At 38.3% G+C, this 16,412-nt stretch overlaps 1 protein-coding gene across 1 annotated transcript in view; it reads left to right on the top strand.

The window, feature by feature from the left end:
• Positions 1-16,412, top strand: part of ANKFN1 (ankyrin repeat and fibronectin type III domain containing 1) — a gene marked incomplete at its 3' end in the record, with an annotated part of 361,393 nt that overhangs the window by 315,289 nt on the left and 29,692 nt on the right. The window contains exons 14-17 of the mRNA XM_084238232.1: positions 1,467-1,682; positions 10,708-10,874; positions 13,489-13,639; positions 15,208-15,376. Coding sequence (XP_084094358.1) covers positions 1,467-1,682; positions 10,708-10,874; positions 13,489-13,639; positions 15,208-15,376 — 703 coding nt within the window. The remainder of the gene's footprint in view (positions 1-1,466; positions 1,683-10,707; positions 10,875-13,488; positions 13,640-15,207; positions 15,377-16,412) is intronic.

Raw genomic sequence — 16,412 nt, 5'->3', positions numbered from 1 at the left:
TGGAGCCAAGTTACTCTGGCTCAGGAGAGTCAAGTGCTAAATACTCAGGAATTTTGAAAGCCTGTTGTCAAACTCTTGTAGCTTGAAAAAAGCTACATTTAGAGTGTTTACACCACAGAAATGGGCATATGCTATATAAATCAGGGGATTTCTCTTTTCTTTCTTTCTTTTTTTTTTTTTGATTGTCAGTTTACCAGCACACTACTGCTTATTGATCAGTATTACCTTGCAGGAAACATCCTTTATAAAATGATGGTTTTGTACTAACACAAAGTGGCTGGATGAAAAGCTTTCCCTATTACTTCTCTGTGACTTAGAAGTTAATTACTGAAAAGGACTGATCTATTAGGCCACTTTTAAAATAATAAATCCCGTCACAATTTTTTATGTCAATAATTATGAAATTTCTTACTTGTGTGCCACATTCTAGTGAAAAAAACTTGAAGATTTTAGACACAGTCCCTACCTATGAGGGAACATTCCAGTATTTTTGTAGATGTGGCTATTGGCCAACCGGCTCATTCATTTTTAGGTCATACTTGTCACTTTTACAAATTCCAGTTCTACTCTTGTTGTTCTGTTAACAGTTTATCTCATCAGCATTTATGTGAACTCACAAAAATGACAGCAAGGAGCTCTGAGATGATTTATAATTTTAAAAAGTCATAAATATTCAAAGTAAAAGAAAATTTTATCCTATTCACCCAGTGCTCTGTATTAGAAGTCTTCAAATGCTACATATTTGTGAAACTGTTTATTTTCATAACACCTACCAGCCCCTCCACATTTAATGTGGCAGCCTTCCCTACTTATCATTCTAAAAGTATTGTCTGCCTCAATTGACCTAGTTTACAAACAATTTTAACAATTTTAAAAAAAAATACACCCTCTGAAATACAGATAAATCAATCCAGGCCAATCTTCATATTAAAATACTTTGAACACACAACTTGGGAAGTTTACTATGAGCCCATTAAAGACTGGCATGGAAACATGAAGGGAATGTGCAGCCATTCGGGACCTGTACAATGTGCTACATTGTTCATTCAGTTCTTCATTTTAAACAACCTCACCTCATACCAACTGACTGTAGATCTCTTGAAAACTCCACAAGTAGCATACTTGAAATATCAGGCATTTTCTTTAAAACATCTGGGATTCTCCTCAAGTGCTGGTCACTGAGGTTTATGTGCTGGAGTGTCTATGTGGGTGAGCGGTATTTACAGATATTGAGCTTGCTTAAAAAACATAATTCTGTGCCTTTTGCTATAATCTTTGTAAGCTTAGGGTGAAGACATTTTATTTGAGTTCCTACTAAATACATTTCTATGATGCCATATAGTCTAAGTCTGCTAAAAAAAAAAAGTTTCTCAGAAACATCAATACTTATTTAATGTGTTTTGGTGTATTTGGATTATTTAATTTGCACAATATGGTCTAAGCTACCAGAATCTATTTGTTTCTAGAATTTACTTGGAACACACAACTTGGGAAGAGTTTACTATGAGCCCATTAAAGACCGGCATGGAAACATCCTCATAGTCACCATCAGAGAAGTGGAGATGCTCTATTCATTTTTTAATGGCAAATGGATGCAGATCTCAAAGCTGCAAAGTCAGAGGAAGTCTCTATCAACACCTGAGGAACCAACAGCCTTAGACATTTTGCTGATAACCATCCAGGTATGTAGCCTTTCCAATACCCTAATATATTTAAAGTTCTAAACACACTTATTGAGGTTTCAGTGAAATGTACCAAAATCTATTCACATAAGCAATAATGGAATGGAGGGGGTCCAGAGATATGTCATTGCTTGCATTCTGCACATTGGAAAAATTATTTTTATTATCATCCTCCATATCTAGGATTCATTAAGCAATACATGTAGTGGGCATCCTGAAAAATGCTCCGACCAATGAACCAATGAGGAACATGAGACAAATATTTGCGTAAGGCTCAACAGTTAGTATAATCAAAACATTAATCCAACACCTGAAACATTTCTAGACTACATACATGTGCATAAAACACTTTCAACAAAAACCACTCCTACACATATTTACTCTTGCTTTTTCCTTACAATGCTTCCTTGGAACAGAAATGAAATAACTGACTTTCAAAGATATTAAGTCACATGGCCACACCCTAAGGCCGATTTGATGAATCTAGTGAAGTTTCAGTATTATTTGGGTCTTTAATTATGCAAGTCCCATTCAAGACCCTAGCACAGACCCTAACATTTTGCAATCATAATTCTGTACTCTTTTCCTTAATGAAGGAACCAAAAATTTTATTAGCTTCAGGCCCCACCAAACTTTGGTTTGCCCCTGAGCACACACCTAGAAAATAACAAAGCTGAGGGCCTCCCTGGTGGCATAGGGGTTAAGTATCAGCACTATCACTGCTATGGCCCGAGTTCAGTCCCCAGCCAGGGGGGCACAGCAGAACTCTCCTGTCTCACCCACTGCTCCCCTTAGCAGAATATTTCAGTCAATCCACCCATTCTACTATCCACTCTATGGTGAATCCTCTCACCCTCTGCCTCTCCAGCCTACATCTCAGTTTTACACAAATAAATAAATCTTAAAAAAAGAAAAAGAAAGAAAATAACAGAGCTGAAAGTTGAACTCAGATCACCTGATTGAAAGCAGACTTCTTTCTGCTACATTATCTCACATTGTAGGGCAAGAATTAGGATTTCAGTGAGTGAAGAATGGAAGATCCACCCAAATAATGGATGAAAGTTTCACCTGAGCACCAAATAGCCACCAAATCCAAAATTTAAGCAGCTTAGACCTGATTGTTAGTTGAGATGACAGAACTGGATACAAATAAAGTTGCATCTTTTCCTCTTAAGTCCAGCACTCTCTTTATGCCACCATATGCTCTCACTCGTTCTTATGTGAACATGGGCTTCAAACTGTTTCCTTTCTTTCTTCCTTCTTATCTTGTTTTAAACCCAGTCATGGGGATGAATCCTATAGAACTCTCCCAATTAGGTAGAAAAACTGGCAAAATCATCTAACTTGAGCCCTATGCGATCAATGACATATATCCACAAGACAGCCAATCCAGAGTAATGGAAAGGGGATCAGACTCACATAAACATGCCAAATCCAAGCTTTGGCCCCAGCAGGTTAATAATAATCATCCTAAACAGCTCGGACAACCGGCCCACCAACTTACCTTTATTCCCTTCTAAGGCATATCTAGTACAGTAATCTCACCCTTCCATTACTTGCTCTGGTACAAACCAGGACTAAGTGCAATATAACAAAGATAAGTTAATTGCTCAAAGCCAATACTGTTGGGTTTGATTTTCTGGAAGTTGATTTCATATGAAATACATAGGGGTGTGTGTGTAGGTGGGGGCAGAAAACACAGATACTGTTCGTGGCTTGCCTCTTCACCTTTTATAAGCAAGTGCTAAAAGAAACATTTAAAAATCATAATAAATTGAGCTTTTACAGGGTGACTAATACACTAATCCCCTATAGGGATAAACGGGGGTCTGGGCTACCTTCACTCCTAGAAACAGAGCACAGCCCCCAGCATGATATAATACCTAGTTTCTCCTAGACTTATTACATTAAAAATGTGTTACAGGTGCAGAAAAATTCCAATCTGGCGAAAGGTTGTTAGAGAAGGAGACCAAAAATAGAGGCAAGATCAGGTTTCCACACAGATCCAAGTGGAAAATTTACCCCCGCTGACTGGCACATTCCTGCTTGATGTCATTCCAACCCACCCCACTCTCCCTTTCCCCCCCAACTTCATCTGTCTCCCCTCCTTCCCATGCTGGTCTTACACTGCAGAGGAAATGAGGAATAAAATGACTAGGTCTGGTATCCACTTTCTCCTAGAGATTTGAGATCTGACATCAACTCAACATGAAAGTAGAGATAGGTCTTAGTGGTTGCCCAAAGCTGTGTGGTAATTCCCAGAATGCCGAGCCACAAACCACTGTCTCTCCTTGGAGTCAGTAGAGTGATGACCCACTAGTCCTTATTAGAAGCCTGGGTTTCTTTCTGCTACATCACTTCTATCTTCTGGGGCAACACTCTGGAATCATACTGACTGAGTCCACTTTTTCTAGTTATCTATCTAGAGCAAATTATCTACCTTCTTATCTCTGGTATTTTCCGCCTCTTAAAAAACTACTTCAGAGGGTTCTAATGAAGATTAAATGAGTAATTACATAAAGCATAAGATATGTAGCACCATATGAGTGCTCAATAAATTTGAGTGATTTTTATTATGTCTCAACTCAGAACTATCCAAATGGTCTTCACCCAGGAGGTTTCAAAACAGATAAAGACTTTAACAAAATCTAGGTCTGTAACTAAGCTAATCCCAAGGGTCTCAGGGAAACTCTAATGTCTAAACCACTCAAATTCCTGACCCTCTCAAATCGAGACCTTTATAGCAGGCCTCTCTCATATATCTATGAGGAGGAGAGAAATCCTTTCCACACTTGTCTGGGAAAGAAAAGAGAGTTATTATGGACAAATTAAGAGTTCCTCTGAGCAAACTAATTGACAATGAGAATATTTCCACTAGGGAAGCTCCTCTCAAGTACTGAGTTACTCCAACCATGGATCTTTAGGGGTCACTCCAATAACTGGATGCTTCATGGGTGAAAACTTTCTCTGAAAATTACTCTCTCACATTTGTACTAGATTTGTTAGAGCATTTTTATTTTATTTTATATATTTTTTACATCATTTTTCATTTTTGCACAATGTATGCATTTTCATCTTGGTTATAGTCCCCATACAATTCCCACCCCCCTTGTTTTGATCCTACTCCCTCCTCCCCCTCTGTAGTATGTCTCTGGTTTATAGTTGCTTGTTGATTTTGATTTTTTGTACTAGATTTTATAACACTTTGTCATACCATCGAGCATGTCATTGAGAGTTTGAGTGGATAATTTTTTTTTGTCCAGCTCACAAATGAAGCTTCAGATTTTAGGAAAATACCTTTCAAGGTCATACCAAAAAAAAAAAAAAAAAAAAAAGCAGGAACTAGGTCGGGTACAAGTCATTTTATTTCTACCTAGTCTTACCCTTCCCATTCTACTAAGTTCCTTTTGTTTGGGTCCTTAAAGTGTGATCCTAGAGAAACTGTGGTGAAGCTTATCACCTGCCCCTGCTTTCATTCTCATCTCCTTAGCATTCCTTGTCACCCCCAGAGTCTCCTTCTTATACTTGAGATGTCCAGAACCTTCTACTTCTTCTGCCCTTTTTCTGCTTTACTCCACCCTACTCCTACTCTTTCTACCTCAAGCATCCTCTAACATGGGAGTCAAAAACTGCAGGAATAGGAAGATTAATGGAAATGAGCTTATTGAGCTGGGAATAAGAAACAATTGTGTGTACAGGAAAAACTTGTTCACTGATGGTCATAGCAGAATTATTCATAATAGCCAAACAATGGAAACAAAAAGTTCTAACAGCTGATGAGTGGATAAACAAAATGTGGTATTTCCACGTAATAGAATAGTATTCAGCTGTCGAAAATGAAATACTGACCCATACTACCACATGGATGAATCTTGAAAACTTGCTAAGTGAAAGAAGTCAGACACAAAATGCCACATATTATGATTCCATTAATATGAAATATGCATAATAAGTAAATCCATAAATGTAGGAAGTAGATGAATGGGTCCAGAGTCAGGGGGGAAAAAGGATTAGGGAATGACAGCTAATGAGTGTCAGTCATGGAGGTTCAGTTATATAGTGATCAAAATGGTCTAGAATCAGGTAGTGATGATATGTGTACAATATTGCGACTATGCTAAAAAACCACTTAATTTTGCACTTAAAAGGGTGAATTTTATGGCATGTGAATTATATCTCAATATAGAAACAAATGGATATAATAAGATGACAGTAATCTGGAGAGCACTTATACCACCTAAAATGCACCCTTATTCAGCCTTAGCTAGTTGCAGTGGAAGACAGTGGTCCTGCTATTGACATATTTACCAATTTTTAAAGAGAAGTTGAAAATCTTGAGTTTTGGGATAAAATGCCTTACTTCTAAAAGTTAGAAAATAATTCATAAAATTTAATTTCTTTGCAGTCCACATAATACAGAGTCCACAAAGACCGCTGGCTACCATTTTATGGACTTTACCATCCCAGGACTATTCAGCTTCCATTCAATGAAACAAAAGTGTATACATATTGGAAAGGCATCTACATTCCTCTAACAAACTCTTAGGATATCAAATCAATGGAGAAAAGTTAGATGTACCCTCCCAACTCACTGCACCAGCAAAACATATTCTCTCCCAGAGGTCCAGCCCCAAGCCCCACTACCTCTGGGCCTCTCACTTCATATTTAATAAACATTTTTTCAGCACCAACTAGGTGCCAGGAACTCTTCTGTGTGCTATAGGAAAAACAAATGAATAAGTCAAGATCCCTGCTCTCAAGGAGTTCAGTCAAGGAAGGGAGACAGACTTGTAAACAAATCAAGGTAATACAAGGCAGAATTAAACCAGAGCCTGATAGTAGTACAAACAGCGTACTATGGAAACACAGACAAAGCAGCTATTAATTCTACCTGGAAATATCAGGGAAGGCGTTGTAGAAGAGGTGACTTTTGGCTGAGCCATGAAGGGTAAGTTAAGTTCACCAGGTGGAGGGAAGGAAAAAAAAAAAGAGAGAAAAGTGGGAGGAGGCAGGAAAGGAAAAAAGGTGTGGGTGGGGAGAGGGAGGAAATTGAATGGAGAGAATTAAATAGAGAGCATGGTAAAGATATGAGGCAGAAGTTGGAGAAGTCCACTCCCTTCCTTAAGTCCAGAATGGATCTCACACAACCTTCTCAAGGTCTTCATCACACGGTTAGAGCACACTCCGAAATGGGCTTTCCATGAAGGGAAGAATCATGTCTTACTAATCTTGATGTCATTGACATCCTAGGACAATGCCTGGAACGTAGCTGGTGTTAAATAAAATGAGTGAATTCATGAATGAGCAAGAAAACCTTTTAAAAGGGCAATTAGGGCAAACATGGGAAAGGACAAAAAACAATGCATTTTTGCTTGAAAAGACACAAAGATCTATAATGGAAGCAAAAGCTAGAAATTCAGTTTAGAGGTCAAATCAGACAATATATAAACCCATAGGCATTTGATTTGGTTTAGGCCTTGCTCATACACCTCAGATTAGGAGAATGCGACAGCTTCATTCTCTGCCCATGCATTTCTCAGGCTCCAAAAACATTTTGACTAATATCAGAGATGCAAAGGCAAGCAAATAAACAGTAGATTTTCTGTAATTGTCTTTTAAAAAACTGAATGAAAAAATGAATAACTCCATCCCAGAATGGTGTTATTTTTTTACACAACCACAGTATGTTCCTAACTCACATTCTATTTGTGGTCAGTTCTGATACCCACATGTTTTTCTCTCATACTCATACCCATCCTATATTTGTACTCTTGAGTTTGGGTCTTTACGAGCACATTTTCTTATTAAGTTTCAACCCTAATTATGATAGGCTTATTTTTCCAATGCATAGGGTCATTCAGAGCTTTATTATCATTTTCCAAAAAACTCAAAACCACACCAAATTTGGAACCCACAAATTTGATACACACATTTTTCATTTGTTTGTCTGGAACACTGATAAATAAGCTAAACAGATTGGGCCTCAGGACTAGTCCCTATTGCGCTGTCACTCACTATGTCTACTATTCTCAGACCATCTCCATCATTGACAAATCTTCAACCCAAGTATTCAGCCCCATAAAGAAACGTGGTCAAGTCTCTACTTTTCCCAGATTATCTAGTGCAACATTACACTGAAGATGTCTTCCTTGTTTGTGGTTCCTGTTCTTTTATATTTAGAAATGAAAGTTGTCTGTATGACCTGCCCTTCACAAAACCATGTTGCCTCCTATTTAGTGCCTCGGGATTTCCTGGATGACTGCAAATTGATTGTTTAATGGTTCTTTCTCATTTTCCCCCAAAATCAGTAAGTTGGCAGTCTTTAATTACTAATGTCATCCCATGACTTTCCCCTTCCCATTTCCAAGATAAGCATTTTGGCCCTTTTCTGGTCTTCAGAGAATTATCTAGTTCTCAATCACTTCTCAAAAATAATGGTTTGTAGCTACATCTGCTTGTACAGCAAGTACCCTTAGGGTGCATATCATAAATTCAGCTCACCTAAATACTTCCATTTTTTTCTCTCTCATTAACCATTTCCCTCTCCTTGATTATCTGTTCATTTCTCAAAATTTCACCATGACTGAACTTTTTTCCAGCCAGCTACTGACCTATAATCTGTCATGAAGAGACAGGGTAAAAGATATTAGTTCAGCCTTAATAATATTCTAATATTACTAAAAATTCCTTCCTTGGTACAAAGGATATAAAGCAACAATAACAAAAAAAAACTTAATCCCATTATTAATTTCATAGTCTCGTTCAGGAAAAGAACATAGAAGAAAAATACAATCTAAGTGTCTACATTCTACTGTACGACTTGACATCTACTATAAAATTGATTTCAGTATAGTTTCAGTATATTGTGTTCATTTGTGGACTCATCTGTTTTTCTTGATCTCTTCAAAAAAGGGATCACACCATGTTCACCTGAAACCACAGTGTCTCCCATAGTGCTCCAACTCACTATGGTTGATAAAGGGTGGAACGGAGGAGACATCACGCTTTAGCACATGTCAGACATCGCAGATGGCTAATTCTACAGAAGGATGGCTCTTCCAAAGTAGAGTGGTCAAGGAAGGCCTTATACTCCTCGGTTCCATATAGAATTTTGTACAAGTTTAAATGTTTTTCTCCTCTTTGCCTTCCCCACATTTAATCCCAGAGTCAATTCTCTCTTTTTTACTCACTTTGAAAATCAGGCTAAAATCTAGCCTGTAGGACTCAGTTAGCTGACATGTCACTCTTTACTGTTTCACCCCTATATTGCCCAAATGTTTTTTTTAAAAGTCTTACCTTTTGATATGGGGGAGAGTGTCCTGTACTTCCAACTACTTATTGTCTGAGTTACTCTAATCATATAGGGCAGCAAAAGTCACTACCTAAATTGTTCACTCGAGAACTGACCACATACAAAACAAAACTCTGCTCACATATACCTCTTTGATTAACTAGGTTGGCACTCCCTATGGCACCAACAATTTCAGCTTCTGTTTGTGGAATATAGTGAAAATTCAGTGTAAATCTATTATAAGATAATTTTTTTTAAAAAAAAATACAAAACTGTTGAAGATGAGATTCACAGTTCATCAAATCACATACAAAACTAATGACAATTGAGAGTCTAGCAGTGGTAGACCAATTAACAATTTAAGAACATAAAATAAACATGATCCTTATTTTTTTAATATTTATTTATTTATGCATACAAGAGCTGGGGTACAGGCCAGAGATTGGGGGTGGGGCTTGAGAGGATTCACCAGAGTCAGAGCGGGAAACAAAACAGGCAGATTAACCAAAGTACACTGCTGAGGGGAGCAGTGAGTGAGTCAGGAAAGGTCTGCTGTACCATGTGGGTTGCTCCCTGGCTGGCCAGGAATCAAACTCGTGCTGCAGAGTCTGCTGACCACTTCCTAGTGCGGTGCTCAACCCCTTAAGCCACCAGGGAGGCCCTCATTGTCCTTATTTTTAAAAAATATTTCAGGACCTCCCCTGGTGGCACAGTGGTTGAACGCTGGGCTGCGAAGCTGCCTGCAGCTCTGCAGCGCCGGTTCCATCCCTGGCCACCTGCGAGGGTCCCACATGGCGCGCAGACCTCTCCTGCCACACCCACTGCTCCCCTCAGCAGTGTATTTCGTCAGTCTGCCTGTTCTGTTCCCCGCTCTGGCTCTGCACTTCTGCACTTCTCTCACACTCCTGCACTTCTGACTGTACCCGGTGCTTGTATAAATAAATAAATTTTAAAAAAAAGAAAAACAGATATATAAAATAAATAAATAATAAATATTTCAAAAATTTTAACGCCAGGAAAGAATATATGAAGGCCTCCAATAGTCTCCTAAAAATTATCTTCATGATCACATTGTGAAAACCAAGTATGAGTATCATTTCAACTATCAATTTAATCAAAAAAATTAAGTAAAAAAGTAGAATACTTGAGTCTCCATTCTCAGAATTAATGAATAATTACAATGTAAATGTTAATAATATAAGGTGAATAAATCTATTGCTCTGACTTTTTTTGTTTGATTTTTTTCAAGATCATCAAATCTTTTGTTTCCTCACTATAAAATGTTGATTCTATTTTAAGTAGTGTCATTTAAAATGGGCTTGATACCAGTTACCCTGAAATGTCTTCCCATACTGCTTCATCAGTTTTTACACTTGCAAATTTGTTTCCTTCCCAGCTAAACAATTAGCCCTCAAAAGACAAAAATCATGAATTCTAATTTTCTTTAGTACCTGCCTCTGTCACCATCAGCCCATTCCCAAATACAAACTATACACCTCCCCCTGGCCCAGAAATCTGAGAAAAATAAGCATCATAGTAAATTAATGACCTTACTTGGAGGTTAATTCTTTGGAAGATAAGACTAGCTCTATCACCCACATGTCCCCAATATTCATGGGGTATTGAAGGTTTCTTACCTAATTCTTAGCTTAAGATAACATGGTTGACCTAAAAAAGGAAAAGCTTTTGAGATTATCAAGGTATTTTTTGTTTTCTTTTGTTTTTGCCCTACAGGATATTCTCGCCTATCACAAAAGGAGCCATCAGCGTCTCTCTCCTGGATTATATCTGGGTTACCTAAAGCTATGTAGCTCTGTGGATCAGATCAAAGTTCTTGTTACCCAAAAGTTGCCCAACATTCTCTGTCATGTGAAGATCCGTGAAAACTATAACATTTCCAAGTAAGTTGTCAGCAGTTTGAATTTTCCTTGTGATGAAACAATGAGTTTGATGTGCCAGAAGAAACTGAAGTGTTACCTCCCAGTGTAGTTTCTATGGTAAGAATGTCTCAGCAGCCAACACACTGGAGTAAAGACAAAGCTGGGTTTTGACTCTAGGATAAAGAGGACTTGTGTAGTATTGGTTGGTGGAAGGAGTGATACCATTTATAGGGGGCCTGTCCTTTCACTTCTCTCTGCCTTCTTCCTTGTGCAAAAATTAATGTACAACTGGTTAATGAATAGATGTCCTTTTATTTCAATACTGCTATTTCTAATATATTTTTAATTATAATCTAAAAAGTCATTTATTGAAATATTTCTTGTGGAAATAGGTTCTGACTGAGCAATTGATTTCTCCTTAATCTTAAAGGACCCCCTACTTTCATTTTCCCCATTCCTAACTCTCTAGCCTGAGAACATTGTATATTTCCTACATACTTTATGGTTCTCTAGGGAAGAAAAGAAGTAACAAGTTCTGAGCTTCTGGAAACTGCTCTATGATTTGGCATTATGGCAAATTACTCTGTTAGCTGTGGGAAAGTTGCCCAATCTTGGTAATCAGGCTCAGCTTTATAACTAGCCTTAGTAGGCCTCTGAAAGTCTACTATAATGAACTGAATTGTGCTCCACATGAAAAAAGAAAAAAAAGGAAAGAATAGATAAGAAAATAACTGTCCAGAGTTCATCAGACTTCAGAGCATAAATCAGGTTCCCAGTTCCCAGTTGTACCTATAGTGTGCTTCAAAGGAGACTCTAATTTGGTCATTTAAAAGGTGGTTCCTAAAGTCACAAGAGTTTATTAACTATAATACCCATGGTGTTTATTTACTATGATTTGATGGCAATGAAGGAGGTGCTGATCATGAGATGACGACGATGATGATAATGGTGGTGTGATCTTCAAGGAACTCATTAGCGACCATATTGTCTTCTTTCACTTATCAACTACACCTCGACTTTAAGTCTGCCATCTGGTGGTCACTTCTACAATCAACATTAGTTATCTCCAGTCTAGCAGAGGCTACAATGCCTTATCCTTAGACTCAGCAATAGTAACTTTCATCCATTTTCTAGATTTGTATTTTAAGGTGAGGTTATACCAATGGATTTTCTCCATTCCAAGGATCCAAATTTTATTTTTACAAAAGATTCCAGCAGCCTTTATTCTGCCATCTCCCTCATCCTTATAGACTAAACTTATCAGTTAGTGGTAGATATTCCATGGTATCCATGCTGGCAATTTATTTTCCAATTTGATTGCTCATGCTATTTTAGCAAAGTGGCCCTTTAGGTTTTGTGTCTACTTATGCAAGTCAGAAACCCCTCATTTAGTTCAATATTAGTGATGAGTGAAAATAAATAGCCCCCAAGTTCTCAAAGATTTCAATTATTTGTGAAACCAACAGTATGCCCAGACTGGAATAAGATTTTATTTTTTGCTCTTATAGGGACAAAGGGGAGATTTTCCAGAGTCTTTTCCAGTATAGAAATGGAAACAAAACATATCTTGAAAACAGAAACTTTTCTAAGGGGATAGTTGATTAGGGGAGTGTTTTCTAATGGAAATTTCATGCCATAATAAATTTAGTTTTCTGTTCCACCGATCAGAGCCCTGGTTGGGGAAAGCCCTCAGAGGGCTTTCACAAGCATGGGGACATATGTCAGCACCTCCTCTTTCTGTATCTGGAGAGAAGGACTTGCCATTTGTCTCTAGCCTATCTCATGGGAGCATATTGCTGTTCCCTGCAGTTTGGAGCAGGAGAAACTGGGCCAAGTGAATGTGTTTAGAGACTTGTACTAAAATACCTGTGGAAACAATGTTGCCCAAGAGGCATTTACCTTGATCTTTTCAAGCTTCTTTTGAAGAGCAGCCTTTGGGGGACAAACCAGATGTGCTTTCCTCCCACCACCATTCTTTTCCTTTCCCTTCTGTGTGACATTTGGAAAAGTTCATTAGGAAGGATTATAGAGCATGGAGAATAAAGACACAGATGACTGGTTTGAAAAGAGGATGGAAGCAGTGAAGTGTGTCCCCTGGTTCCTTTTATTGGAATTGTCTGGTGTTCCTGTTTGTGATTCTCCTCAAGCTTTGGAAGGGGAAAAGAAACCAAAATAGTCCCCAAGATTACAACAGGCAAGGGTTGAAATGTGCCATGTGGTTTGTTGCCTGAGTTGGACCAGAGTCCTGTGGTTACCCAACTCCTGAATTAACCAGCAGATGCCTCTGTAAAATGCAGGGTCTTAGAACTTATAGGAGATCTTCAGGAAAAGAAAAAGAAAGATAGTCAGGAAACTATTACAAACGATTTCAAAGTTTCAGTCTCCAAAGTTGATTCATACAAATTAGAGGTGCTGTTGTGAGACACATGTGATTTGATAGGTAAACGAAGCTTTAGTTAGAAAAAGCTCATTTAAAAGTTTATTTGGGTGGTAAAGAAGTTCAAATTTCATGAATTCCATTGTTTTAACCACCAAAAATTGGTTGTCCAGGTTCTGGACATATATACTAAAAATGTTTTGCACTGTGTTCTGAACTTTTGTTATATTTCTAATTTTAATTTGACTCTACATACAGAGAGGAATGGGAATGGGTCCAAAAGCTTTCTGGCTCTGAATCTATGGAAAGTGTGGATCATACTTCTGACTGCCCCATGCAATTGTTCTTCTACGAGCTCCAGATGGCAGTGAAAGCTCTCCTTAAGCAGATTAATATACCTCTACACCAGGTACTAGTCTTTACCATTTTTATCTTCCTTTTATTGCTAATGGAAACGGCATTGTAGCATAAAACTCAAGAGGTAAATAAATACATACTCATATGCATCTATATGTATATATAATTTCCATTAGTTTAAACATCACATTGCATGTGCATACAGGTTTTGAATTTGATGCCTACAAGTGGACCACTGGCTGTACTTCTGCCACTTGTCTCTAGAACTTCATGTTGATTTCTTCCAAGGTTCCTAGACCCTATAATACATGTTCTGATTAAATAAGGGAAAATCATTGTCTAGCCAACTTTGAAAGAGAACAATTTTCCGCTTCAGGGTAACATGAAGCAAGAAGAATGAATGAATGAATGAATGAATGAATGAATGAATGAATGATATACAAGTGATTTCTCTAAGAACAGAAGAGCAGTGGCAGTATAACCTATAGTGATGGCCAAAGCTGTGTCACAATATCTTTCCACAAACAGAACTTACTGTCAAAATGATTGTCTCATCTGAATCAAAATGTGCAAATCTAATCTACATGAATAAGCAACCTCAAGAAAAACTGTTGGCTTAGATGAGAATAGTAAAAGTTTGTTAGCCTCTGTCTAGTAAGTTAACATGTTGTAGCATTAGATTAAATTCTATATATTTTTTGGCATATATTCACCATCTTCCCCAGCCAACACACACATACACACACCATCCTCTATACACACAGACAAAGTGAACCAAGTTTGGCCTGTAAACAGGAAGACCATTACAGGAGTGACTGGCTCTCTTTTAATAACAGAGAGACAACCATGAATTGGCCTCTGACCCAGGGAGGTGGGGGCAGGTTATAAATTAGAGATTCTAAGGGTGTTCTTCCATTTGGGATACTGCTCTAATCGTAAGTCAATACTGCAAGCCTCGTCCAAAACAGCCAACACTGAAGAAGAATAAATTGCATAAGACACCATTAAGACACTAGAAGAGCAACTGGATTATTACAAGGGTGGCCATGTACTGTGGAGTAGGAAAAAAATACCAGCTCTACTTGTGACAGTAGATACTATTAAAGGGTTTCTTGGGCTTAGCAGGTTTGAAGCAGCTCATATTTCACTGGTGACTCTGGGCTACATATACATGTTGGGAGAAGGCTGCCTAACTGCCTAAGAGTGCATACAACATTTTTTTTTTTTGATACTTGTAAAATTTTCTCAGTCCTTGGCCAGAAACTACATTTTTCCCCCTTAACCAACTTAAATTGAAACTAGTGGATTTTTAATTCAATCCATTTTTGTTGCTTCATGTAATTATATTCATCATTTTGAAAAGCCCACAGAATGCAATCATTTTCTGCTTTTATAAGAAGCATAAATGTTGTTTTCAGAGTTTATGTGGAACATTACTGCCTTAAATCTTGATTTTATATAGCATTATTAAATGGGCTGAACCCTAATATTTATGTTGTATAAAAATTCCAAGCTTGAAGTCGTGTAATTTTGTTAGATGTTTTATGCCAGTTTGGTGTTGTTTATGTAAGTGCCATGTTGTAACTCTCCTATTTTTCCTCCGCGCGTGTCCCTCTGCAGGCAAGGAACTTCCGCCTCTACACACAGGAGGTGTTGGAAATGGGTCACAATGTGTCCTTTCTTCTCCTGCTCCCTGCCTCAGACGACGTCTGTACAGCCCCAGGACAGAATAATCCTTACACCCCACACTCAGGGTTTCTTAACCTCCCTCTTCAGATGTTTGAACTTGGTATAGTAGCTTGTTTCACCTAGAAATATTAACCCAGCCTCCTTATAATAAAATCACAAAGTTATATCTGTTCCCCTTGTCCCAGTGGAGGGTCAATAAATCACATGATGGCTTTGGCAACAGCCCTTCCTAGAACTGTGTACAAGTCTGAGAGAAAGCAAAGCTCCAAAACTATGTGTCTGAGCGATAATTATTGAAACCTAGCTAAGGCCCATTGGAGAGGAGGGAATTTAAACAGAAAGTTCAGTTATCAGGCTGCAGTTCTTGCCTCCCCTTTGCTTTCTTAAAACATAAATACAAGAACTGATGTTTTCATGAAAAGCACCTCTCTCTCTCTCTCTCTCACACACACACACACACACACATACACACACACACACACACACACACCCCTCTCTCCCCTCCCCTCCCTTCCCCCCACCCTTTCTCTCCTCTAACTGAGGTAAAAATAGTGAAATTAAAATGTACAGTGTCTACCACTCTGAAGGGAAAAGAGTCTAACTTTAAGTAATGCTGATTTATCAAATAGACCCTAATATTAACAGACTGTAAGTCCCTCACAGTCTACTTGAGAAACTGACAGGGTCTCTCAGGATGCAATATTGCAAATATAATTGTGGCCTTCTGAATTGTGGTAGATCTTGTCCTGACTTTCAAAACAAATAGCCTGAGTCCCGGTTTCTCTATTTTTGCTGAGACCCCTATTGCCCACTGAAATGTGAATAAGGAGGCTTTGTCTCCCCCATGCTTCATCTTATAACAGGTCAATAAGAGGCAATTAGCAAGAGTCCCATCAATTCGAATGAATTGTATGTCTTGCAGGAGCGCAAATGACTGGGTGGGGAGAATGGAGACGGCTCTCTTTGGACTGCTCCCCAGCCACCAGATTTAGAAGCAGACAAGGCAACTGCCTGATGTCTCATTTTGAGACCTGGGCATCTGAATCTGAATTTATCCCTTGGGGATAAATGGCTTAAGCTTCTCAGTTTCCCTTGCTCCAAGCAGTTCATATGCCCAAAAGCTGATGAAAAGCAAT

The sequence above is a fragment of the Talpa europaea genome (genome assembly GCF_964194135.1).
Source record: "Talpa europaea genome assembly, chromosome: 7".
Taxonomy (NCBI): Eukaryota; Metazoa; Chordata; class Mammalia; order Eulipotyphla; family Talpidae; genus Talpa; species Talpa europaea.
Note: the sequence above shows the minus strand (reverse complement) of the source record. Positions and strands in the feature narration are given on the sequence as shown.